At 39.5% G+C, this 27,062-nt stretch overlaps 2 protein-coding genes across 10 annotated transcripts in view; one reads left to right on the top strand and one right to left on the bottom strand.

Annotated features, from left to right (window-relative positions):
• Positions 1 to 18,739, bottom strand: part of ALPK1 (alpha kinase 1) — a 134,428-nt gene extending 115,689 nt beyond the window's left edge. For 6 of the 7 annotated variants that reach the window (XM_081244191.1, XM_081244195.1, XM_081244187.1 and 3 more), the window contains exon 1: positions 7,210 to 7,374. The gene's annotated coding sequence lies outside the window, so the exon portion shown is untranslated. Of the gene's footprint in view, positions 1 to 7,209; positions 7,375 to 18,667 lie in introns of those variants that run through there. The other variant, XM_081244197.1, reaches the window with a different exon arrangement.
• On the top strand, positions 17,751 to 25,500 carry TIFA (TRAF interacting protein with forkhead associated domain). 3 transcript variants are annotated; one of them, XM_081244329.1, is made up of 3 exons: positions 17,751 to 17,975; positions 19,527 to 19,762; positions 24,006 to 25,500. In XM_081244329.1, exon 3 carries the CDS (start codon positions 24,030 to 24,032, stop codon positions 24,585 to 24,587), a length of 558 nt encoding a protein of 185 aa, XP_081100455.1. In that variant the 5' UTR covers positions 17,751 to 17,975; positions 19,527 to 19,762; positions 24,006 to 24,029; the 3' UTR covers positions 24,588 to 25,500. The 3 variants fall into 3 exon arrangements, with proteins under 3 accessions (XP_081100455.1, XP_081100453.1, XP_081100454.1); XM_081244327.1 differs by lacking the exon at positions 17,751 to 17,975 and adding an exon at positions 18,815 to 19,110; XM_081244328.1 differs by lacking the exon at positions 17,751 to 17,975 and having other exon boundaries at positions 19,161 to 19,762.
• Positions 25,501 to 27,062: the final 1,562 nt, after the last annotated feature.

Genomic DNA, 27,062 nt, shown 5'->3' with positions numbered 1-27,062 from the left:
CACTTGCAAGCCATGTGAAGAGACACTGGCAGAGTTCTAGCAAAGCAAACGGTTGCAATTAGAGGTGGAGGAAGTGTATTGCATGAGGTAGAGTAATGGAGTCACGCTAACAGCACAGCAAAGAGGTGGAAATAATAATTGTTACCATTTAAATAAGTGGTGCTGGGAAAACTGGACAGGTATATGTAAAAGTATGAGATTAGATCACTCCCTAACACCATACACAAAAATAAGCTCAAAATGGATTAAAGACCTAAATGTAAGGCCAGAAACTATCAAACTCTTAGAGGAAAACATAGGCAGAACACTCTATAACATCAATCACAGCAAGATCCTTTTTGCCCCACCTCCTAGAGAGGTGGAAATAAAAACAAAAATAAACAAATGGGACCTAATGAAACTTCAAAGCTTTTGCACAGCAAAGGAAACCATAAACAAGACCAAAAGACAACCCTCAGAATGGGAGAAAATATTTGCACATGAAGCAACTGACAAAGGATTAATCTCCAAAATTTACAAGCAGCTCATGCAGCTCAATAACAAAAAAACAAACAACCCAATCCAAAAATGGGCAGAAGACCTAAATAGACATTTCTCCAAAGAAGATATACAGACTGTCAACAAACACATGAAAGAATGCTCAACATCATTAATCATTAGAGAAATGCAAATCAAAACTACAATGAGATATCATCTCACACCAGTCAGAATGGCCATCATCAAAAAATCTAGAAACAATAAATGCTGGAGAGGGTATGGAGAAAAGGGAACACTCTTGCACTGCTGGTGGGAATGTGAATTGGTACAGCCACTATGGAGAAGAGTATGGAGGTTCTTTAAAAAACTACAAATAGAACTACCATATGACCCAGCAATCCCACTACTGGGCATATACCCTGAGAAAACCATAATTCAAAAAGAGTCATGTACCAAAATGTTCACTGCAGCCCTATTTACAATAGCCCGGAAATGGAAACAACCTAAGTGTCCATTGACAGATGAATGGATAAAGAAGATGTGGCACATATATACAATGGAATATTACTCAGCCATAAAAAGAAACAAAATTGAGCTATTTGTAATGAGGTGGATGGACCCAGAGTCTGTCATACAGAGTGAAGTAAGTCAGAAAGAGAAAGACAAATACCGTATGCTAACACATATATATGGAATTTAAGAAAAAAAAATGTCATGAAGAACCTAGGAGTAAGGCAGGAATAAAGACACAGACATACTAGAGAATGGACTTGAGGACACGGGGAGGGGGAAGGGTAAGCTGTGACAAAGTGAGAGAGTGGCATGGACATATATACACTACCAAACGTAAAATAGATAGCTAGTGGGAAGCAGCCACATAGCACAGGGAGATCAGTTCGGTGCTTTGTGACCACCTAGAGGGGTGGGATAGGGAGGGTGGGAGGGAGGGAGACGCAAGAGGGAAGAGATATGGGAACACATGTATATGTATAACTGATTCACTTTGTTATAAAGCAGAAACTAACACACCATTGTAAAGCAATTATAGTCCAATAAAGATGTAAAAAAAATAAAAATAAAAAAATAATTATTACCATTTATTAAACAAATACGACAAATAATAGTACCTGACTCAAAACTGTAGTGCATATTAAGTAAGATAATGTATATAAGCCTTGTAGCAATAAGACTGACATACAGTAGTCCCCCCTTATCCACAGGGGATCGGTTCTAAGACACCCCAGTGGATGCCTGAAACCATGAATAGTACTGATGAAATAAAATTTTTTTTTTTTTGTGATATGTGGGCCTCTCACTGCTGTGGCCTCTCCCGTTGCGGAGCACAGGCTCCGGACGTGCAGGCTCAGTGGCCATGGCTCACGGGCTCAGCCGCTCTGCGGCATGTGGGATCTTCCCGGACCGGGGCACGAACCCGTGTCCCCTGCATCAGCAGGCGGACTCTCAACCACTGTGCCACCAGGGAAGCCCCTAAAATTTTTATTTTAAAGCAGGACAAGAAAATTTAAGCATAAAATTCTCTCTCTCTCTGTCCGTTTGGGCCTCCTCCCTCCCCCTTTAGTGTGCCGTGTTCATCTGCATTATACATTAACCAGACCTCCTCAAAGGTGGGAATGCCTGCTCAACCGCAAACGTCCATTTTTTTTCCCCTTTCTTCGACACTAACGTTTTCTTCTTAACTTGGTAAGTGAATTTTCGTTGACAGTACCAAACCTTATATATACCCTACATACATTATCTATGACAAAGTTTAACTTATAAATTAGGCACAGTTAAAGATTAACAATAACTAATAATAAAATAGAACTGTAATAATATACTGTAAAAGAAGTTATGTGAATGTGGTCTCCCTGTCTCTTTCTCAAAATATCTTACTGTACAAATTTAATGACTTTCTCTTTTAACTACGCACTAATCATGCACTAGGGCCAAAATTGTTGCAGTTTGAGGTGTGACAGCAAAACTAGCACAAATGTCATTTTCTTTCTTTACAATTTCACGAACAGAAGATTCGTCCTTACCGTAGATCTTAGCAAATTCAGCGTACGATTTTTTTTCCTTTCCTTACTAAGTCGAGAACTTTCACCTTTTCACTTAGAGGAAGCACTTTACAGCTTCTCTTTGGCATATCCGAATTGCCAGTATCACTACTCTGGCTCTTTAGGGCCACTGTTCAGTAAAATCATGGTGACTTGAAGGCAGCGCCTGCCTATCATATATCGCCACCGTCCGTCTGATAACCAAGATGGCCGCTAGGTGACTAATGGGCGGCTACACTCCACAAACAGACGATCCACGCTATTCACGCCCCAGCCAGACAGCGCGAGATTTCATCACGCTACTCAGAAGGGTGGGCAATTTAAAATTTAGGAATTGTTTACCTCTGAAATTTTTCATTTAATATTTACGGATGGAGAGTAACTAAAACCATGGAAAGCAAAATCATAGATAAAGGGGGACTACTGTACATAATATGCTCAATAAATATGCATTAACGAATAATGGATACTTATTATTAACTATCTTTATTTAGCATTGGTGAACAGATTGTCATTTATGGTGAGTAGGAGAGAGACCTGCTTCCATGGCTTCTTAGACTTTTAGATACTGCCTGTTCATGAATTCCCTGAACTCTGTGATCCGTTCACTTCATGTTGGATCCCAACCACACAGTAAGTCTCTTGTTCCCAGGCTCTTTCTATTCATCACACATTAGGATACCTGGGTTCTAATTCTGGCTCTGTCACAAACCAGTTGTATGAATTTAGGCAAGTCACCTTTCCCTGCTAGACCTCAATTTACTCACCTCTAAAATTAGGGGGGTTTTAGAGATTATCATACTAAGTGAAGTAAGTCAGACAGAGAAAGATAAATATCATATGATATCACTTATATGTGGAATCTAAAAAATTATACAAATGAACTTTTTATAAAACAGAAACAGACTCACAGACTTAGAAAACAAACTTATGATTACCAAAGGGGAAAGGTGGGGGGAGGGATAAATGAGGAGTTTGGGATTAACATATATATACTACTATATATAAAATAGATAATCAACAGGGACCTACTATATAGCACAGGGAACTCTACTCAATACTCTGTAATATCCTACATGGGAAAAGAATCTGAAAAAGAATAGATATAAGTATATGTATAACTAAATCACTTTGCTGTACACCTGAAACTAACAAAATATTGTAAATCAACTATACTCCAATACAAAATAAATTTTTTTTAATGCTAAGAAAAGAAAAAAAAATTTAATAAAATTAGGGGGGGTTGCTAAGGTCTCTAAAGTCCTTTCCAACTCTACGATTCTGTAATGCTATTTCCACCTCTCAAAATTCAGCAGCAAGTAACTGAAGATCAGTGTCCGCCTGGTCTGCTAGCATAGGAGCTACATGGTCTCCACGGGATTTAATTTAGAATTAGTTTCTCCCTAGAATGAATTCCCAAAAAGAAACTGCCAATATGACCATTTTAATGGTCACTGGCACATACCATGTTATGTTAATGGCCCTGGACCTAGATGATGCTCTCCCCAACTCCCACCCTCCAGCCCCAACCTGAACCCCACTTCAGAGATAATGGTGTCTCAATGAAACCAGCAAAATGGAGCTATAATGCTTACTCTGGGATAATTCACCCTCTCTATGATTCTTATTTCAAAAAATATTAGCTACATGCTGCATCTCTTCAATTTTATGACAATTCATGAGGACCACAGGTCTGATAAAAGTTTGATAAAGCATTTCTTTATCTATCTATATTTTGTACATCTATAATTAGGAATTTCAACAGATTGTATTATCAGTTGAGCTCTGTCACCAAGGACAAGTGAAGTTCAAAGCTATTGCATTGTTTCGGAAAATATCCACTTCTCAAACACATTACAGCAGTATTTCCAAAATTTTAGCCATTTACATGCCACCTTCACAGTCTTGACCATATCTGCATATTATCTGTAATAGTAGTGATTTAATCATTTCCTTAAAATCAATGGTAAAGTGGCTCACTTTCTTTTTACTTAACATCTTTCTGGGCAATAATATCCATGAAATCATACATTTTAAAAGCTAATTATATTTTTAATGCACATTAAACTAAGCACAACTCAAATTTTCAGTTTGGATATGTGACACCTAAAATCAGTAGTTTGTATACCATACTTTGGGCAAATGATATTAGTATGTAACTGATATTTAAGCTATGATCATCTCTTTCTGTTCTTCAGACATAGAAGAATGATAGCATCAGATAATATTCTTACTTTTAAATTCGTCTACTCCACTGAACTCTATAAACAGAGCAAATCACAACATCCTGAAAAAATAGATGTCACTGTCAATAACAAGAAACAGAGTCCCCCATATAGAGAGGCAACAAATACAATACACATAAATATGGAATGAGTTTACAACAAAAGTTTGAATGTCCATTCCTGTTAAAATTCTTCAACCCATAGAACTTAAAATATTAGGAAATAAAAGCATTTACAATGAACACTTTATTTTGAAAAGCTGTCATTCTCTGCAAAAGATTAAGGGACAAGAAAATAGTACATGTGCTGTGTTCTGGGAAAGCGGTCAGTGAAATTTTGGAATGGGAGAAGCCATGGAATTTCAGAAATATTTTGAAATGCACACACTTATTCTTAAGGAAAATTCCAGGTTCTAAACCCAAACTTAGATCACATAGCACTTAAGGGGGGATTGTTACAGCTTAACAAATCAGGAGTGCTCATTACACAGTATTATTTTATGTGAGATTTTATAATATCCATCATAATTTACATATAGCTTTTTATAACTTCAAAAAATAATTTTTTTAGAGTTTAAAGTAGTTATTGTCTCCCTACTCATGCAAGTGGATGCTATAAAATTATGGAGTCTTGTTGGGGAAAGAACTTGAAGAATTCATCTCAGACTCAAAAAGACATTTGAAGTGGAGAGTAAATTATTGCTAGAATAATTTAAAGTGTTTTGTTTCTTTTGAGGCTGCAGGTTGACAGGATTTGGACAAAGGAGGTGGGAAGACAGAAGTAAATTATTTTGGTCAGTGGAATATAAAGACTTGACTTGGCTTTTGTTTACAACTGTTGTGTTATCCAAGTGGTAAATTAACCTACACCCACCCTTACCCAAAATAATGCACACCGTACAGTCATGTAATCTGCTGACACACCACTCAGACTTAGGGGTGCACAGCTTCTGTGATACAATTACTAATACTCTTTTTGGTTCACTTGAATTCAAGGTCAAGGAGGAAAGAGGAGAAAGAACAGAATCTTGAGACTATGATGAAGCATCATGTATAGACTTGTACAGCAACAGTGATTACATGTGAAGAATTAAAAATGTTCTTAACAATGAGGTATCAGCCAACCAAAACCGAATATTGTTTCTCATAAGAGTACTAGCTGCACTAGGTAAAAAGAAAAGGCAGAGGGAGATAGAAGCAAACAGATGCCATTATGTTGTGACATAAAGTCCCCTCCCTTCTGATCCTGCCTCTCTCTTTGCACCCTCACCCACCTGCAAATTCCAAACAATTCTAAAGGTTTTAATCTGTGGCTTTAAAAAGTCATCTGGACCCCTAATTTTAAATGCTAAAATTGGTTAATGAAAAGACTCTTTTGAAAAGAAATACGAAGGATTTTAATTTTTCATACTTTCTCTCTACATAATGCTTCTCCACATCCTGAATTCCCCTCGGGGTTCATCCCAAATGAGAAGAGCAATTTTTCAGCCTTATCTGTTTCCTGGCAAAACTATTGAGGCCATGATAAAAGTGGAGGCCATGATAAAAGTGACAGTTTCTGTTATCACTACCTATGTACTCCAGGCAAACGTCCCAAGGTTAATTTTTCAAATAAGTAATCCCAATTCCTGTAATCAAACATCATAATTCAGTGATAAATAAAGCCAGATGTTCACTAGCAGCAGCTCTAGCAAGTCTCATGACTTGAGGACTTTATTATTGAAACCTTTTTTTTTTTTTTCTTTTTTGGCAGCCCAGCGGGGTGTGGGGGATCTTAGTTCCCTGACCAGGGATGGAACCTGCGCCCCTGCAGTGGAAGCCCGGAGTCTTAACCACTGGACCACCAGGGAAGTCCCCATTATTTAAGCCTTTAAAAGAAACTGCTTTTGGGACTTCCCTGGTGGCATAGTGATTAAGAATCCACCTGCCAATGCAGGGGACACGGGTTTGAGCCTTGATCCGGGAAGATCCCACGTGCCGTGGGACAATTAAACCCGTGCTCCACAACTACTGAGCCTGCATTCTAGAGCCCGCGTGCCACAACTACTAAGCCCGTGCGCCTAGAGCCTGTGCGCTGCAACAAGAGAAACCACTGCAATGAGAAGCCGGAGCACCGCAACGAAGAGTAGCCCTCGCTCACCGCAACTAGAGAAGGCCCGCGCACAGCAACGAAGACTCAACGCATCGAAAAATAAATTAAAAATTCAAAAAAAAAAAAAAAGAAACTGGTTTCTTTTCTCCTCTTCCTAATAACCTAACTTTACTGCTGTAGGTGGTCCTTCTGCCCTCCCCCTCCCTTTCTGGGCAGTTTTCAGAAGTGCAAATGTTCTTAGAGCTCCAAAGTTATGCCACCAGGTGGATCCACAATTTACGAAAATACTTCCTTAAAAACTATGTCATCTTTTATACCCACATCTACTGCGTTTTTGTCATTAAAAGGGTGATACTCACGTTTATCTCGAAGAAGAGGAAATACACTATAAAACTAGCAAATCTAACTCTGAAAAAAGTTAATTATAGAACAACCTCCCTGAAATATACTGTTTCTCATAAACGGCCTCCGTTTCAGGAAGTAGGAATTTGAAAGAAAACATATCCTGGTATTGTCTCAGAGTTTGATTGTGTAATTCAATTCCGGGACTTTCAGCAGTTCTGCACCATAAGACACGCCCCTTTAGGAATTGCTTTAGTGAAAGGTATTCTGGGAGTTGTATTACTACAGAAAAGTTCCTTCTTCTAAAGAAAGTGCAAGAAAACTCCTTATTTGGACTAAGTCAGAATGGAGAGCCAGTCCCCTTGAGAGCCGAGGAAAGAGACTGTTAGTAAGAAACAATGAACATGACATTGTTTTTGATCTATTATCAAAAGAAATTCACGTTACAGCACCATTCGGCGCTCCATCTATTTTAGAATTAGTGTGCAGAATTGAGCTTATTGTCACAAGGACACCTACATTACCAACTTTTTTGAATTGAAAAATGAAATTGGGATTGACATGTATACACTGATGTGTATAAAATTGATGACTAATAAGAACGTGCTGTATAAAAAATAAATTAAATAAAATTTAAAAATAAAAAAAAATGAAGTTGGAATTTATCTCATAGAAAATCTCATTGGGCTGATTGGCTTAACAGTGAGGACTGTCAACTAGTGTTATATAGTGGATATCGTCCTTCAACCTAAATCTGCAGCTCCAAATTTTGACAAAAAATATCAAAAGTACATGAAAAGATTTTTAAATGTTTAACAACATTTTATTGGAAAAGTTGTTGATGTCAACAATATTTTAATTTCCTCAGTCCTTTCTGAGCCTGCTGGATTAAAGAAGTGTCCTCTCCAGTGAAGAAGTAAGAGATTTCATTAGTAGTAATTTGATAAGTCTTGGTAAAGCCTTTTGATATAGTTCCCCAAAATTCAGAAACTGAATGACGAATAAGTGGGTGACAAATCCTTCAGCAAGCTGGATGGTTTCCAACTCTGCTTCTCAACAAAACAGAAAAAGAAACTACTTAAGTATTCAGCTACTAAGTATTTTAAGTACTACTCAGTATTTAGACAACTTAAAAAAATTTTTTATGATAGATCACTATATAATTCTTAATATATGACCTTAGAAGAAGTTCAAATAACCAATGAACTAATTTTTAAAAACCTTATAAATCTCACTGAGAAATGCATTTTCCATAAAATCTTATTCTGTTTAATAGTTATTCACCAGAATATATCATTTATTTTTGTCTTTCTAATCTATTATGAATTCATAATCCTTGTAATGTATAACTCTGTATTTAAAAAATTAACACTTAAAGTCTATGGTCAGAGGAAATAAAAATGAAATTTAAAAATGTTTAATTTTAATATGCACGTTTTTATTGTAAAGAAATATGATTTTTTTTTTTTTTTTTTTTGGCTGCTTGGCTTGCAGGATCTTAGTTCCCCCATCCAGGCCCTCAGCAGTGAAAGTGCGGAGTCCTAACCACTGGACCGCCAGGGAATTCCCAAGAAATATGATTAAAATAACTTTCAAGCATATAAACTACTAATATTAGGAGAAAATTCTATGGAGAAAGTGGAATGGAAATAAAAGTTAAAGGAGATGAATAATATAAACTTTCCAGTTGTTAAACTTGTACATGTACAAGAACTTGTACCTGTGTTTTTAAATGGATGATGGGGTCAGCAAATTACTAGCATATATAATTTCCATTGGGTACATCTAAAAGAGTTATTAAACATCTGAATTAGATCCCTTGCAACTATTTAAAGTGATGATAAAAGATGGATATCAACTTAAAAATGTGTGAGAGGGTTGTTTTTGTAAAATTCTGTTTGAGAGTAAATGAGCAAAAATGTTAGAAATTCAGTATTCTAGAGCCTAAAAGAGGGCATTGGATACTTGGGAATGGAAAGAGAGAAAAGGGTGCTGATACTTTTATCATCCTTATTTGAGGGATGCAATGAGGCATTTATCTTCCCTACTATCTGGACAACAGTTGAATCTGTCTCCAATAGCGATTTCTGGTAGAATTTCCGGAGCCATGGAAACACAAAGATAGAATGTCTCATTTATGATCACAATGTTGAGCTTTAGAAAGATTTCAAAGATAAAAATTCTTTGAGATGGAAAACTAATAATGCAAGCCTCAACTATTGTGAGATGTACACTCATAAAAGAAGTACATTATGATACACTTTGAAAAACTGGTTGCACCATCATATTCATTTTTATTTTCTAGGTTTGACTATTTTCTAATCCTGACTATAAATCGCTAAAACAAGCTGATATCATTCATTCAAATAACATGTTTAGAGCATTTATATTGTGCCTAGTGTTACATTGGTGCCATGGATTCAGACTGACCACGTAAGAAATACCCTTAATGCAATCACAGCGACAGATGGATTGGTGGATATATGGCTAAAAATTACCTGGAAAGATAGGAGTTAGCTCATAATATGAGAGCTTTGTGTTTAATTCTAAGGAGTTTGAACTTTTATCTTGAAAACACTGGGGAATCATAGAAAAATTTAAGGAATATAGTAAATCATATAACTATTTTAGAAAGAATGCTCATTGTAGTAGGAAGGTTGGATTATGGGACAAGGTTTATTTTAGGGGAAAATCATGGTAGTGGATGGATTAGAGGACAAGACTGGAGTTAGGAAATTGAGTTAGAAGACTGCTGCACTGGTCTATACCTTGGTGATGACTGGGCTTAATTAATAAGAATAACAGTAGAAATAAAAAGCAGAAAGAAATACCGGCTTCCCTGGTGGGGCAATGGTTAAGAATCCGCCTGCCAACACCGGGGACACAGGTTTGAGCCCTGGTCCAGGAAGATCCCACATGCCGCGGAGCAACTAAGCCCGTGTGCCACAACTACTGAGCCTCTGCTCTAGAGCCTGCAAGACACAACTACTGAAACCTGCGTGCCACAACTACTGAAGCCCACGTGCCTAGAGCCTGTGCTCTGCAACAAGAGAAGCCACCGCAATGAGAAGCCCGTGCACTGCAATGAAGAGTAGCCCCTGCTCGCCACAACTAGAGAAAGCCCGTGCACAGTAATGAAGACCCAACACAGCCCAAAATAAACAAAGTAAATAAAATTTTTTTTAAAAGTAGAAAGAAATATTTAAGAGATAGGTTCACAGGCCTGTGTGAGAAACATAGAAGTATGGGTAAATGACTTAGAGGCTGTCCAAAAACAATAACTGTAGTTAGAGATTACCAAGGGAGGATGTGAAAAGTCACAAAGAGCAAGTGTGGTAATATCAGTATTCATGCCAGAAGAGAGGGGCCACAAATGAGATGGGGAAAGAATGTATAGATCACAGCAGAGAAAGCACAACAAAATTATGCTCTAAAAACAGGATTGGCTGTATAATCTGTGGGATCTCTTGTCCAAAAATTATTAAGAATTTCAAGATGGTGACAGCAGAGCCAAGCATGAGGCCCTGAGTATGGGGCCCTGTGCCACCGCTCAGGTCACACCCCCATGAAGCCAGCCCTTCCTAAAAGCCAGGTAGGTGGGAGCGGTTGGGTCATATCTCAATAAAGTGGGAGTGGTCAACAGTACCAAATGATGCAGAGAAGTGAGAAGGATGAGGATAGAAAAGTGTCCATTGGCTTGGCAAGTAGGTCAAGGATAGTTTTAACAAGAACAAATTCAGTGGAGTAGTGGTAGAAAGGAGACGAAATATTTTTAAAATCGTAGTAAGATATATAGAGTAGAAAGAGAATCTTTCCATCTAAGCCTACATTAAATAAAATATCCAGGTGGAGCCTATTTTTGGAGGGGGTTACATTCTTTGCAAAGGTCTTCAGTGATGGAGCAATATGATCTCAAGACCAACTTAACCCTTTTATTGTATAACTAATTACATAATGAACATGAAGGCCACAAACAGCAGGGAATAGTGATATTTCTATGGGCATAATGGTCAGAATGTCATTCTGGAACTTTCTTCTCAGAATTAGTTGTCAGCACAATGATGATAAGCATAAAGAAAGAACCAGAGATGGAGAATAAAAAGAGAACTTATTCCAGGTATGGCATTTTTCTGGGGAAAGACTTTCTGTTTTATTTTATGAGAAAATGAAATTATTGTATTATAAGTTAAATAATGTATATTGTCTAATCCCTCATTAGTAGTATAAAGTTGTTATTTGTTAGGATGCTAGTAATTCATTAGATTTTAAAAATTAATGGAAAAGCACTGGGACTGGGCTTCCCTGGTGGCGCAGTGGTTGAGAGTCCGCCTGCCGATGCAGGGGACACGGGTTCGTGCCCCGGTCTGGGAAGATCCCACATGCCGCAGAGCGGCTAGGCCCGTGAGCCATGGCTGCTGAGCCTGCGCGTCCGGAGCCTGTGCTCCGCAAGGGGAGAGGCCACAACAGTGAGAGGCCCGCCTATCGCAAAAAAAAAAAAAAAAAAAAAAAAAAGCACTGGGACTTCCCTGGTGGCGCAGTGGATAAGACTCTGTGCTCTCAATGCAGGGGGCGTGGGTTTGATCCCATGTGCATTCCATAACTAAGAGTTTGCAGGCCGCAACTAAGGAGCCCGCCTGCCACAACTAACACCCAGTGCAACCAAAAAAAAAAAAAATTAATGGAAAAGCACTAACAAATGAAATGTAAATATTTAAATATAATATTAAAGAGGAGGAGGTTTTGGGTTTTTATTTTCTTTCTTACTAAAAATTACACTAATAAGGAGTACTATATGACAAAGTTTAGATTTAACAAGGCAAAATTAAGTTACTTGGTTTGGAGGATATGTGACAGGTAGAAATAATGCGTCCCTCCCCCCAAAACTGGCCCTTCTTTTCCTGCTTACATAGCTCTCATAATAAGTGACTGGGGATTCCAGGATCAGGATCCACTGGAGACTCTCATAATCCACTGGGCTCCTCTAATCAAAATACCTTATTAGTGTTTTATTGTTGTCTAAAAATTACCACAAATGTAGCAGCTTAAAACAGTACACATTGGGCTTCCCTGGTGGCGCAGTGGTTGAGAGTCTGCCTGCCGATGCAGGGGACACGGGTTCGTGCCCCGGTCTGGGAAGATCCCACATGCTGCGGAGCGGCTGGGCCCGTGAGCCATGGCCGCTGAGCCTGCGCGTCCGGAGCCTGTGCTCCGCAACGGGAGAGGCCACAACAGTGAGAGGCCCGCGTACCGCAAAAAAAAAAAAAAAAAAAAAAAAAAAAAAAAAAACAGTACACATTAAATGATCTGTTCGATGAACTAAATGTAAAATATTTATAAATGAAGATGCATTTTAAATGTCTATAAAATGATATTATAACTAGAGCATGGACATTTTGTAAGTATTTAAGAATTTAGAGGAAAAGTAATAAAGGTCCTTTGGTATACAAAAACAAAAAAACCCAGTACCTATTTATTATTTCAAGGTCTTGTCAGTCAGAAATCTGGGCACATTACAGCTGAGAACACTGCAGTTCTCGTGTGAGGCCTGGGGGGACTCCTTCAAAGCCCATTCAGGTTGTTGGCAGAATTCCATATATAGGACCAAGGTTGCCAATTTTCTTGGTAGCTGTTGGCTGGGGAACACTCTCAGCTCCTAGATGTCAACCACAGTTCCTTGCTGTGTGGTCTCTGTAGACAGTTCCTGACATGGATGTTTGCGTCCAGGCCAGCAGGGGCACGTGTCCCTGACTTCCTGAAGGGCTGAGCCCTTTTAAGGATTCACATGTTTAGGTCTGGCCCAACCGGATAATCTCCCTTTGGATTCAAAGACAACTGATTAGAAACCTGGTCACAGGAAGATATCCTATCATATTCACGGATTCTGCCCACACTCAAGGCGAGGACATTTTACAAACTGTGTATACCAGGGGGTGGGAATCTTCGGGGCCGTCTTAGAATTCTGCCTACCACACAACTTCCCCATAACTGCCCAAGGAGGGGCCGGACAAATGGCCTGAGACAGCATGACTCCTTCTCTCCGTCCACCCTCCAGGTGTCCTACCTCTGGGGGCTCCAATTTTCTCCTCACCATCTGCTCACTCTCTTGAGAGCCTGAATTTTATTGCAGTTCTCCTCATGTGAAAAATATTGAGCATCAAAGCATTGAGACCTTTCTCTCAGGAGACTTCTTTCATTTGGTTCTTCTTAAAAAAGCTTTTTTGTGTGTGCATGGAACCATATTGCTTGCAAATGAGACCAAAATCCAAACAGTTTGAAAAAGTACACAATGAAAAATCTCTCCCACCTCCACATTCTGCCCTCTCTCTCCCAAATTCTTTTTCTCAGACTAACCGGTATTACAGTTCCATTTCTTGGATCTCTTTGTAGATAGTTCATGCATTTACAGACATTTCCTCCCCACAAATACAGCATTTTTGTTCTGCACTTTGGTTTTTTGCTTTAGTGATGCATCCATCAGATCTTTCCACATAGATCTAAGTTGTTTTAACTGCAGATGCTTGACCCCAAAATAGGGAGAAAGTGAAGTCTAGACTAGTTTTTCTTCATTCTCAATACTTTGGGCCTACTCCTGTCTCCCATTTAGCGGATAATGGGAAAAGAGCTAAGTGAGTTATCTCAGTTGATTCTGAATGTTTTCACAGGTTGGCAGAGAGCTTCAGCCCTGAGATGGGGCACTCCTGAACTTAATCACTCTGAATCTGAACATCTTAGCTGGGCCGGGGAGAGTTAGATGAGTCTGTATCCAAGGTGCTTAGAGTGCACTGAGCACAAGGCGAGTATCATATAACCCAGTTGCCACCAGGCAACACAAAAAAGCAACACTTTCTAATTTTTTTCTATAGTGTGCAATTGTATTACCACAAATTAGCTTCTTCTATTTTTGATTTTTAAGTGAAATATAGTAGACTTTCAGGTATATCAGCTTAGTTATGGGCTAGTGAAAGTATCTAAAAACAGTTTTTTAGATTGTTTCCATGGACAAATATTTTTGTAATTCCAAACATGGAAGTAACTGAATTAGAAATTATGTTGCAATCCATATCATGGAGGTGAGTGGTAGTGACAGAAGGGGAAACAGTTACTGAAGGGGACATCATCAATTGAATATGAGAGCTGAGACAAAATTTTACTTTATTGTTTAACATTAATACAATTTGGAAATTTCAAATTGTTCAAAGCTAGATAGAAATTTATTGGATTGTAGGCATTTTATGTTATTTCCAGATTAAATGATTCATCACTAATTCAGATAGTAAATCCCTCTCTTTTTTTTGTATCAACAATATAGATGCCTAGTGTTTCTTCTGTTTTGCTTTGATAAACAATTCTGGTCTGACTTTTGAGGTACCGTTTCTCTGAAGGGTTCCTTTTAATCTCTCTAATTAGTAGCTTAGGAATACTTAAACCCTCCAGAAGGCATTTAGCTTACTCCATATATCCCCAGCAACACTCACAGCATTTGGCTGTGTCAAGTGAAGTTAACCAAGCTTTAAAGCCATCCAAAGCCTTCCTTCATTAAACTCACAGGAAAGGAGTCTATCCACATTCCGTGTAACTTAAAAGATGTTGAAAACTTATGAGCAGTTCTGAGTGCAAGAGAAAGTTCTTGAAACTTCAAAATCAAAGAATGGGTTTGTCAAAATGACACAACCGCATCGAAACCAAAAGAAAAATTGTTTTGCTCCTTTCCAAAATGGAAATCTGCAAATAAGAGGCCCTAAAAAGTGCTTTTCAGTAGGTATGTTCTCATCAGCACATGTGTGATGGTACCACATGCTGGAATCCTTACATTTCTTCAGACTGATGTTACTTTGGCTGAAGTATTTTCACACGGGCTTTTAGTAATTCTCTTGCTTTCAGAGAAATCACAGGCTGAGATGAGGATATTTTATAAACCTCTTCCTGTAATATCTAGTAAGCTTTCATCCCATAAAGTCCTATTGTGTTCCTTTAACAGCAAAGACATCTTCATTATCAAAGAACGATGTTCATGTTTCTCTGTAAATGCTATTGTTACTCTATTTAAACTTTGATCTTGAATAACAGTAAAAAAAAGTAAAATCTGTAGTAGAACTGTAAAATAATCTCTTCTATTAAAAATGTTTCTAGTGGTTTTACACAAACAGAAACAGTAACAAAATAAAGCAATTATTACAGAGTACTTTGACTAATTTACATGTTAGTGATTTAAAATCTTTTTATTTATTTATTTTATTATTATTTTTTTTTGTGGTACACGGGCCTCCCACTCTTGTGGCCTCTCCCGTTGTGGAGCACAGGCTCCGGACACGCAGGCTCAGTGGCCATGGCTCACGGGCCCAGCCGCTTTGCGGCATGTGGGATCTTCCCGGACTGGGGCACGAACCCGTGTCCCCTGCATCGGCAGGCAGACTCTCAACCACTGCGCCACCAGGGAAGCCCTAAAATCTTTTTAAATTGAAGTACAGTTGACTTAGTATATGAGTTTCAGGTATACAACATAGTGATTCGATATTGTTATATTTTATGAAATGATCACCATGATAAGTCCAGTTACCATTTCTCACCAAAGTTATTACAATATTGTTGATGGTATTCCCTATCTTGTATGTTATATCTCTGTGACTTCTTTATTTTATAACTGCAAGTTTGTACATCTTTATCCCCTTTCCCTATTTTGTCCACCTTCCCATACCCCTCCCCCCTGACAACTACCAGTATGGTTTCTGTATCTATGAATGTTTGTTTTGTTTTGTTTGTTCACTTTTTTTTTAGATTCCACATATAAATGAAATCATACAGTATTGATCTTTGTCTGACTTATTCCACGTAGCATAATGTCTTCTAAATCCATTCATGCCGTTGTCATAAACGGCAAGATTTCATTCTTTTTATGGCTAATATAACATTGTATATATTTACCATATCTTCTTTATCCATTCATCTATCGGTGGACACTTAGGTTGTTTCTATATCTTGGTTATTGTAATAATGCTGCAGTGAACATTGGGGTGCATATACAATTTCAAATTCGTGTTTTCGTTTCCTTTGGATCAGTACCCCAGAATGGAATTGTTAAATCATATGGTAGTTTTATTTTTAATTTTTTGTGGACTCTCCATACTGTTTTCCATAGTGGCTGCACCAATTTACATTCCTACCAACAGTGCAGGAGGGTTTCCTTTTCTCCAAATTCTTGCCCATATTTATTTGTTGTCTTTTTGATAATAGCCATCCTGACAGATGTGAGGTGATATCTCATTGTAGTTTTGATTTGCATTTCCCTGATGATTAGTGATGCTGAGCATCTTTTCACGTGCCTGTTGGCCATCTGTATTGTCTTCTTTGGAAGAATGTCTATTTAGGTCTTCTACCCTTTCCTTAATGTTAGTTTTTTTGATGTTAGTTGTATGAGTTCTTTGTATATTTTGAATACAAACTCCTTATCAGATATATCATTTGCAAATATCTTCTCCCATTGAGTATGTTGCCTTTTTGTTTTGTGATGGTTTCCTTCACTGAGCGAAAGCTTTTTAGTTTGATGTACCTTCCTTCATTTGTTTATTTTTGCTATAGTTGCCCTTGCCTGAGGAGACAGACACCCCCAAGATATTGCTAAGACCAATGTCAAAGAGTACACTGCCTATGTTTTCTTCTAGGTTTCAGGTCTTACATTTAAGTCTTTAATCCATCCTGAGTTTATTTTTGTCTATGGTGTAAGAAAGTGGTCTAGTTCTATTCTTTTGCATGTAGCTATCCAGTTTTCCCAACACAATTTATTGAAGAAACTGTCTTTCCCCCATTGTATATTCTTGCCTCCTTTGTCTAGATTAATTGACCATAGGTGCATGGGTTTATTTCTGGACTCTATTCTGTTCCATTGATCTGTGTCTGTTTTTGTGCCAGTACCATACGGTTTTGATTATAAAGCTTTGTAGTATAGTATATGTAGTTTGAAACCAGGAGCAGGTAGCCACCACTAACTGTCCCTTCAAACTTTTAAGGAACAGAAACTTTTCATATGTGCACTCTTGGCTGTTTCTCAACTTGCACAAGCCATTTTCGGTTCAAGGCCCATTGTTTTTAACCAGTTGTCAGAGGGTGAAAACCATTACTGAGATTAGATACTGATCTGGAATTGAAGGCTTATTCAAATTTCATTTTGGGTCATTTAGTAAATTAAATAAGTCATCTTAAAGGAAAGAGAAAAATGGAATAATGTTCAGCATCATGAATTTTAACAGTTGTTGCGTTTTCTCGATTAGTGTTATCGATAACACCTACTTAAATAGTCCTTTGCAGTTTATAAAGCATTTTCACATCTCATTTAATTTTAAAGGTTAGAGATCAGAAACTCCAATTCCAGTAATACTATTTCATTGTGTGAGTTTATTGGTGTAGTCAAATTGCATGTCTTATCTTCCACCTGCTCTAATGTTCTTTGACTGGAAAAAGATACTGTGACTATCTTTCAGGGGAGGAATAGTAAGTGTTGATGATTAACGAACAAAATTGCAACCTTACAGGAATCTGCCTCACTTGTATATGCACCGGTCCTTTCTCATGCTTATGGTTCTTGATTACATGTAACTTTGAGAGTTCAATACTTAACCCCTCCTCAGAACCTCTTTATCAAGTGGTGAAGCAGCAAGCATCATTGTTATTGCCAGTGAAACGGACCCATAAACAAGCCCTCTCCTGAAGTCAAGGACGGAACCCAGACAAATGAGCGGCTTCCATCAGACATTTACCAGAGTTGGTGGGTGGTTTCCCAAGCCTTGAAGTAAGTAAGCCAGTATGACCTCGGTCACCAGAAGCTTTGTCCCCCCACTGCTCTTCTCAGCCCTTTTTCTCTTCATACAGTCTCCTGTCTCCCTCTAGACACCTATTGTCTTTAGGCTCTCTCCACCTTTAGTTCATCCCAGATCTTCTCCCTGAGGCAGGAAAATAGTATCATCTTATTTACTCTAAGCTATAAAGGACTCCTGGGAGGTTGAGTGTTTCCTGTTGCACCAGGTACTAGCCCTTACTTTTGGAACCCGAGACCCTGGGTGTTGACTGAGGACTGCCTTCAGGTAGATGGGGAGAGAGGGAGCGCCGGAACACTCGGGTGTAAGGTGAGGGCACCATGGGTACCAGGAGGCTGATCACGAGCTCTGGAGCAAGTTCTGCCTCTTCCTCGCTCAGAAACTTAATCACTCTCTGGGCCTCAGTTGACTCATCTGTAAAGTGGACCTACTCTCCCTACTGTGAGGACTGCATAAGAATAACGTGCGCCCCGCAACTGTCTTGCTTGATGGTTAATTCAACTCCTCGCCTCTCCCCACGCCGGTCCCAGGCCAACACTCGCAGTGTGTGGGGGGAAGTCGCCCTTAATGTTGAAGTGATTCAGTCCCCTTTTCAAATTCCGGCTCGCAAGCCACACCCTCTTCGGAGGGGCCCTCGTTTGGGAGGTGGGGGTCCTCGCCGTCTTACCTCGCATCCCACCCGACCTGGAGGCTGGGCTTTCTGGTCTGACAGGGCAGTGTCGGACACGGAGAAGGCAGGGGGCGGGGTGGGGCTGGCAAGGCCCGGGCGGAGTCTGGGAACCTCCGCGCTTTCGTTTTTAAGGGCTCAGCGGAGGGGGCGCACTCGGCCGGCCGATTGAAGGAGTCGCCGTGCGCGCCGCCGCGTCTGAAAGCCGCAGCCCCCCGCGGCCCCGGCTGGGTTGCGTCTGCGTCCCTCTCTCCCCGCTCGGCCCTGTCCCTCCGCTTCGGCTCACACCGGCTCCCCGTCCTCGCACCCCAGACCGCAGTGGCGGCGGCGCGGCCGGCGGGCGGTGACCACCCCTCGATCCAGGGCCTCCGCCAGGTCGCGTCCATTAACCTCGTGCCGAGCCCGGAAAGCAAAGGGAAGTTCACGGACTCTGGGACCCCAAGGTACCTGTCTAGGGGCGGTCTGGGGTGTAAAGTGGGGACTGCGTCTTTTCTGTTTATCGCCCGGAGAGGGAAGCTTTGTCGAGAGGTCTTCCGGGGCGTTGCGTAGAGTCATCTGCTCCTCCCGCGGACGCGGCTGCGGGCAGACGCTCGAGCGATTATTTACGGCGTGATCCCAGCTTTACAAACTATAGGAGTATTTATAAATGGAGCGAGGGAGCACTGAAAGGAAATATTGGAGATGGGTTTTCCTTGTACTTTCCTGTGCTTTGCAAAGTTCTCCCCCCCCAATCAGTAAACAAAAAGGAATTCCATTTATGAAGTGTAGCTCACCGAGCGGTTGCATGTAGACCTGCCTTGCTTCAGCCTATTTGGTTAGGAAAATAACGTAATCCGTTGTTTCCTGGGACTTTCTCCAGCTTTCAGATTGAAAGGAGGAATTTCCCAAATTTTCTGGAGCGAGAATACACCCTGAGCCTCGCAGCGGAAGTCCGCAGCCACGGAGAACCGGACTCTGCAATGTTGGCTGGCTACAGGCCAATCAGGCACAGTGGGAGAAAGAAGACATCGTCTCTGGAAAAAACTGAGCTTTACTAAGGTTTTCCTCCTGTTGATTTTGGTTTTCACGACTCCTTTAGCAAGACCTGTTGCTTAAGTAAGTATTGATTCTGCTGAACAATAGCGTTCACGGATGTCTTCAAAGCCACACTACAGGGTGATGACCTAGTGAGGGGGGTCAGGATAGTTGTCTTTTGCTGTGCTTCCAAGTTTCTCTTCCCTTTCTGTTAGCTCAGTGCCAGCAAAGTTATTGTAGTTAATTTGTTAATACAAATATTACTGTATGTTAGACATCATTACACTGTTTTACAGCTTTTTGATGTCAGAGATCATGGTTTAAACCCACTTTGATGATAATCTCCAACTCCATTTAGTTCCATAAAAATCAGATGGTTTGTGACTTTGTAAAGAAAATATTTGTTAAATGTTTGAATAGATATTAGATGCACATGGTATAAAATTCCGAAAGTACAGTGTGTGCAGTGACAAGTCTCCTTTCCACCGTCAATCCCAGTTTCCCTCTCCAGAGGTAACCACTGATAATACCACTATATAAGCTCATTGTTACTATGTTTCTTTGATAACTTAGGCCAAACAGATTTGAAAAAGCTGCTTTTGAGCACCTGCACGCTAGTGACTTTTAAAATAAAAAATCCAACAATTTTATTATTTTAGGTTTTTTTGTTAGTTTCTGTCTTTTCTGTTTTTCTACTGACCACTCTGAAATGTCAGAGATTCAGGTCACTTTGTAGAGGGAACTTGCAACTCTGCAAACTAATGAATAAGTTAGTTTCTGAGTTCCTTGAGGTCAGATACCATGGTTTTCTCAACTTTGGAGCTCCCTAACAACCCGCCATAATTATTAGTGACCTGCCAACATCCATACACCCAGGCTTAAGGTTAACTGATAATCGAAGTAACCTGGTGCTTCACAGCCTCTTCCTCTTATGAGGAGCCAGTAACAGTGTGTTTGCCTCCCCAGCATTAGATTTTAGGTTGGTGTCCTGCTCGTTCTGACAGACACCTCCGTGGCCCTCTTCTCTACTGGGTAGCTGCTATAGTTTGTGAAGTAACTGGTATTTGGGAGTAACGTTTGTAGTGGGCAAGAGAGAGGGTGCATTTCCGTTGTGTGAATCCTGCCTTTGACACTGTCTTTGTGACCTGGGCTACTTAGATAAACCCTCTGAGACTTAGCTCCCTCATCTGTGAAGCGGTGATTCATAGCGTTATTTTGAAAATTAAGTAAGACAGTACGTATAAAGGGCTAGCCCTGTGCCTGGCACATGAAAGGCATACAGTAAGTAGCAGCCTTTGTTACTGTCAGGCTTTGTTATCGTTTCATACATTCATAAGATAGGTGAGTGCATGTGTCAGGGTACCTTATGGCTCAGTAACACCTTACAAGAAGGGTTAACTTTTGCTTATGAGTCTCTATGGCTCTGTCTGGGACCCCACGCTGAACTGCTACTTTTGTGGACCACCGATGTGGTATACGGAAAGAGAAGAGGCAGGTCTATCTACACGGTGGTTTTTAAAACCTGTGCTTGGAAATAAGCTTCATGTTACTTCCATTCACATTTCATTGATATGGTTATCACTGGAGTGGGAAGTATCATCTTTCTAAAGGGGCAGAACCAGTAGAGATAGGCCTGGTAGTGAGGGGCAGCAAATACTTGATAGTAACACGGGTTACAGTTGTGAACCCAGAAGTTCATCAAAAGCTGAGAATTGAGTCACCCCAGGACACTTATAGCCACTGATTTATAAGCCAGAATGCCAAATTTTTCCTTTAATATATCTCCCCTGGGTACTAGGCATAAGAGCCTGTATGGAGCAAAATTTTCTTGATGGTGGATTTTGTCAAAAGACTGAATTAATTCTAAGCTACTAGGTTATATAAAAAACACAAAAACACAAATTTGGGTGTTACCAAAAGACTGTATCCAGAATATACCATGTTTTAAAATCCAGGTCTCCTTTTGGAACTGTTATTGTCCAAAGTCCAAGAATGAATTAGAGTGATGGCAGTGTATCCAAGACAAGGTGGAAATCATGACAGATTCTTGCTCTTTCTTTTTAGGCTCTTTACTTGTTATCAGCTAATTGTTTTCTTGTCAACCACTAATTGCATCATCTCATGATTTATTGTATTTATTCTTTTAAGCCGTCTGTTTCTTGAATAACGACTTTATTATTGTAATTATTTTCAAATCATGGTGATTAACCAGTTCTACCCACTGTGTGTTAATTCTTGCTGCCTTTGGTTTCATAGTAATTTTTATCACCCTTGCTCCAAGACTCTGAGCATTCCTTTCTCTTTTTCTGCTTATAGCTGGACATTTGTTGCTTGGGTAAGGCAATACGGTAAAATAATGTCCAAAAAGAACCTATTATGAAAGTAAATTTTAAAATATGTTTCTAAATCAATAAAAAAGAAATTTTGCCTAGTTATTTGTTAAGTAATTGAATAAATTGAGTTTGATTTTTTGCAACACAACTTTGCAAAACAGAAGATTGTATTTTAAAAGTAAATAGCAGGGCCTCCCTGGTGGCGCAGTGGTTGGGAGTCCGCCTGCCGATGCAGGGGATACGGGTTCGTGCCCTGGTCTGGGAGGATCCCATATGCCGCGGAGCGGCTGGGCCCGTGAGCCATGGCCACTGGGCCTGCGCGTCCGGAGCCTGTGCTCCGCAACGGGAGAGGCCACAACAGTGAGAGGCCCGCATACCACACACCAAAAAAAAAAAAAAGTAAATAGCAGCAAGCATGGAAAGAAAAGGAAAACTGTTTTTTTCTTTTTAACCAGCATAATTTTGATACCAGTATCTAATATAGATGGCAAACAAAAACCAATAAAACTACAAATCAACTTCGCTTAAGGCTATTGCTCCCCAAATCCCACTGTAAATACTGTATAGTATTTAAGAAATGCAGGGAGCACTCAGCTTCACTCTACCTACTGGTATAATTTACTACCACACTAGATTAAAGGAATTCTGTGCAGCTGTTTAAGATTGAGGTATATTTATATGTATAGATATGGAAAAAATCACCCATTTGTGTTACTAATTGAAAAATACAAGGTCTAGAACTAAATACAGTATGTTCCTATTTGTGTAAGAAATTTTTTTCTCTGTGTAGAAATGTGTTATGTGTCTTTGAGTGCACACAGTTTTGCTTGGGGTGTAAAGAAGACTTCTGTAAGGATAAAAGCAACATTTATAGTGGTTGACTCTAGAAGAATAAAAAAAGGATTAGGGTGGAGGGAAGATACTTTAAAAAAATCCTTTTCTAAGTGTTTGAATTTTTAAATCATGTGCGTGTAATTCTTTTAAAATGAATTGGTTTTAAAATGGCAGTTTTGGGTCAAAATAACCTCTCATAGATTTTAATAATTAATTCTTCTGTCTGTTTTACTACTTAAACTACTCCACTGATTATTGAAGGTACATATAGTGAGTTGGAGGTGGAGGGCACCACGGGGCCGTGCACTCTAGAGGGATGGGTTAACAGCAGTTAGATTGAGCTGCTTGTGGCTAATGACAGTTTGTCCAGTCATTAGGAACCATTGACAAAAATAAATAATTCCAGTACAAGTACAGACTATGATATTTAGAACTACCTCATGGAGATTTTTTTTTTAAAATAAAAAGTGTGTAATGTCTAAATTAAAAAATTATAGAATAAAGTAAACTTTTAAAGCATTTACTATTTTTAACCCTTTACCTACTAGAAATCTAAGGATATAAAGGACAAATGTTGCAGTTATTTGTATATAACTTTTACATGTCTTTAATCAGGATAATACATAATACCTCAAAAGTCACAGAAGCCCATACCTGAGTGTGGTAGTTATTCATCTTGTTCCACCCAAAACAGTACAAAATTCCTAATACATTAAGTTTTAATTCAGTTAATAAACTGTAGGTTTTCTTCATGTGTATATCCTCGTTTCTTTATTCCTGATTTTCTGTTTAAAGTACAGCTGTCATGTTTGGTCTGGGACCAAGTCACTCTATTTAAATGAAAAAGGAACGGAAGTTTCTTTATGCTCCCCCCAAATTGCTTTATCAATAGTCATTCCTTGTTATCATCTAGATTAATATGTATGGTCTTACTGTCAAACTAGAAATGAAAAATAGAGAGGAAAGAGTAATGCACCAGTTCGTATGGGGTTTGGTATAAGATTTCACATATCTACTCATTAACTGAAAGTATCCTGCCTATGTATTGTTTTCTTAAAGTCTAAATAAATCAGAAGATTTTCATCAAAATATTAGAATCAAAGATCTCAATGCCTGATGTATGGGAGTGAACTAATGTGCTGACTTGATTGTTGCAGGCGGGTCAGATTCTGGTGTACGTCATGTCCAGTTTCGAAGATGCTGACACAGAAGAGACAGTAACTTGTCTCCAGATGACTGTTTACCATCCTGGCCACCAGCAAAATGGAATATTCCAATCAATAAGGTTTGTTAACCGAGAAAAACTCCCCTCCAGCGAAGTGGTGAAATTTGGCCGAAATTCCAACACCTGTCATTATACCTTTCGGGACAAACAGGTTTCCCGAGTTCAGTTTTCTTTGCAGCTATTTAAAAAGTTTGATAGCTCAGTTCTCTCTTTTGAAATTAAAAATATGAGTAAGAAGACCAATCTGATTGTGGAAAACAAGGAGCTGGGCTACCTAAATAAAATGGACCTGCCACACAAATGCCTAGTTAGGTTTGGGGACTATCAGTTCCTGATGGAGAAGGAAGATGGAGAGTCATTAGAATTTTTTGAGATTCAGTTTTCTTTGTCAACAAGACCACTCTTGCAAGAAAACAACTGGCTACCACAGAAGCCCATACGTGAGTGTGGCAGTTATTCATCCTGTTCCACCCAAAACAATTCTCCTGTAGAAATGGGTGAAAATGAATGGTAAATGCACCGGGCTAAGGGAATCATGAGGGATGAAGAACTCTGTAGACACTTCACAGACATTCCACTTATTTAGAGTTTCTTAGTGTAGTATATTATTGTCATCTATTACTTTGTCAAATTTGAGATCTGGTGTTATCATTTGAAGTCTGTAACTTGTGTTAGTCATTGATTTAGTCACCTGTTGCATTGCTGGATATGTGAAGAATTACTGTTAAGTGTATATCTGTGAGCATTAATGTACAAATAGTATCCTTTGTGATGAAGGAATAGTGTTCTCAAAATATGGTTATGTTACTGTCTTTTTATGCCTGATTTTGGTCCTATGTTTTATATTGTTTCATTTTGGTTTGTAAGTTTTGGTTTGGTCATATTATTTCATAGTAGTCATTTATTTTCAAGGTCAGGGCTACAAACAAGTTATTATGGGTGTTGTATCCTGTTGGTACTTGTAGTACCAGAGTATTGGAACAGAGCATAATGTTTTTTAGTGTGTCATTGTGGTTTTAATATGGGAAGACTTATTTGAGCAATAATACCTTGATTTTCAGTTTTTTTTTCTCTATAGACTTACACTGTTTATTCCCAAGAATACCGTTTTCCTTGTCTGTATTCAGTATCTAAAACCAATATTTTAAACATTTTAACAAACCACTGTGTTAAGTTTAGAATTCTTTTTCCCTTTTTTTGGCTGCACCACATGGCTTGTGGGATCTTAGTTCCCCGACCAGGGATTGAACACTGGCCCATGGCAGTGGAAGCGCCGATCCTAACCACTGGACTGCCAGGGATTCCCAATTTTTCATTTTTCTTACCAAATTTTAAATAGCTTTTTATGTACTACAGTTTTAAATTCCATGAATTCAAAATTTTAACAGCATCCGTGTACATAATAAAGTCAAAGTTTAATTTTCTAACCATTTTCTTTGAAACTCTTTCTGAAGAAAGGGAGGAACTGTTTTTAGACTGCTCTTAAGGGAGGACTGCAGTAGGCCGCAGGCAGAGGCTGTGGCTGGGGATTCAGACACATCCAGCTGTGCCCCTCAATGCATATTGGCTCCATTATTTGTTCCTCACCCCGCATGGAGGCACATGGCCACCAGTAGCTCCCAAGTTCTATGTTACCGATCACCCACCCAAAGAGAACCTTATCTCCCAATTCCAGTCCAAGAGAAGGGTCAGCTTGGGTCAGGTGCCCACCCATCTACCAATCAACTTGCCTCAGGTCACGTTAAATAATGGCTGCTCCAGGGCTTCCCTGGTGGCGCAGTGGTTGAGAGTCTGCCTGCCGATGCAGGGGACGTGGGTTCGTGCCCCAGTCTGGGAGGATCCCACATGCTAAAGAGTGGCTGAGCCCATGAGCCATGGCTGCTGAGCCTGCGCGTCCGGAGCCTGTGCTCCGCAGTGGGAGAGGCCGCAACAGTGAGAGGCCCGCGTACCGCAAAAATAAATAAATAAATAAATAAATAATGGCTGCTCGTCAGTGACCATGTGGATAAGAAAAGCATTTTCTCAAACAATGGCCACAGTGGGGTGTGGGTGAGGGCAAACAAAAATGTTGGTGTTTGATACTAGGTACTGCAGCTAAGTTGTGAGACTCGCTGTTCACCTCTTAAGGACTCACTTGTCCCAGGAAACTGATTTTTCTTGGGCTCTTTAAGTAAAGGGGTGTATTAATTGGTGCCAGTGTTACAGTCATAGGCAGTCTCTTCTTGAACCTGCAACTTTATGACAAGGGGGTGCTTTCCAATGGTGAAATCACATATGCTATGTGATTATATAACCATATTCTAGAAGATTCTGTCTCTACTACCTACTGCATTGACTGACTTGAAGAAGCATTACTATTAGGCTCTAACATGAGTGTAGTATTAGTTTTAATATGCCTTGTGGAAAAATTAGCTATAATCTTTACTACCAGGAGATAACTGTTCACATTTCATGTGTATATATTTGGTAGCTGATTCCATGTTATCTCATGGCCCTTTTAACATTTTCAGTTCTCTAACACTTGTTTAATTCCTTACAGTAATTGTTATCATCTGTTAAAGTAACAGGTAAGGTTACTATTTTACTTTTTGGAGCCTGATTGAAACAATTGGATCTTCCATTTCAGGTGATGACGGAGGATGAGCACTTGGAAAATTGTGATTAGAATTTACTGGGCTTCTAGTTGGTATGAGCTGTACCCAAGTCCAATCACTCATCATTCTACTATCCAACCTACATGAAAATATTTATTTGGCCAGGTATCTCTCTAAGCGATGCATTTAGGGCAGGGACACTGGTAAAAAAAAAAATAGGAAAGCAGCGGTTTTAGCGCTGATGCTGGTTTCAACATTTTGTTGCTGGTGGAAGGCCACTGAGGGACTAGAGATGAGCCAGTTTGGCATTGCTTACTAGCATCTTCGTAGAAGAGATCATCGTGAGATGCAGGGGAACACAACGGCTTTCTTAATACTGTTAGTGGAATCATTTC

This window comes from Mesoplodon bidens (assembly GCF_964165515.1).
Source record: "Mesoplodon bidens genome assembly, chromosome: 1".
NCBI classification, from domain to species: domain Eukaryota; kingdom Metazoa; phylum Chordata; class Mammalia; order Artiodactyla; family Ziphiidae; genus Mesoplodon; species Mesoplodon bidens.
Note: the sequence above shows the minus strand (reverse complement) of the source record. Positions and strands in the feature narration are given on the sequence as shown.

Bases quoted from the DNA above. Each gene is read 5' to 3' on its own strand.
- TIFA (XM_081244329.1), top strand. From the start codon at position 24,030: ATGTCCAGTTTCGAAGATGCTGACACAGAAGAGACAGTAACTTGTCTC.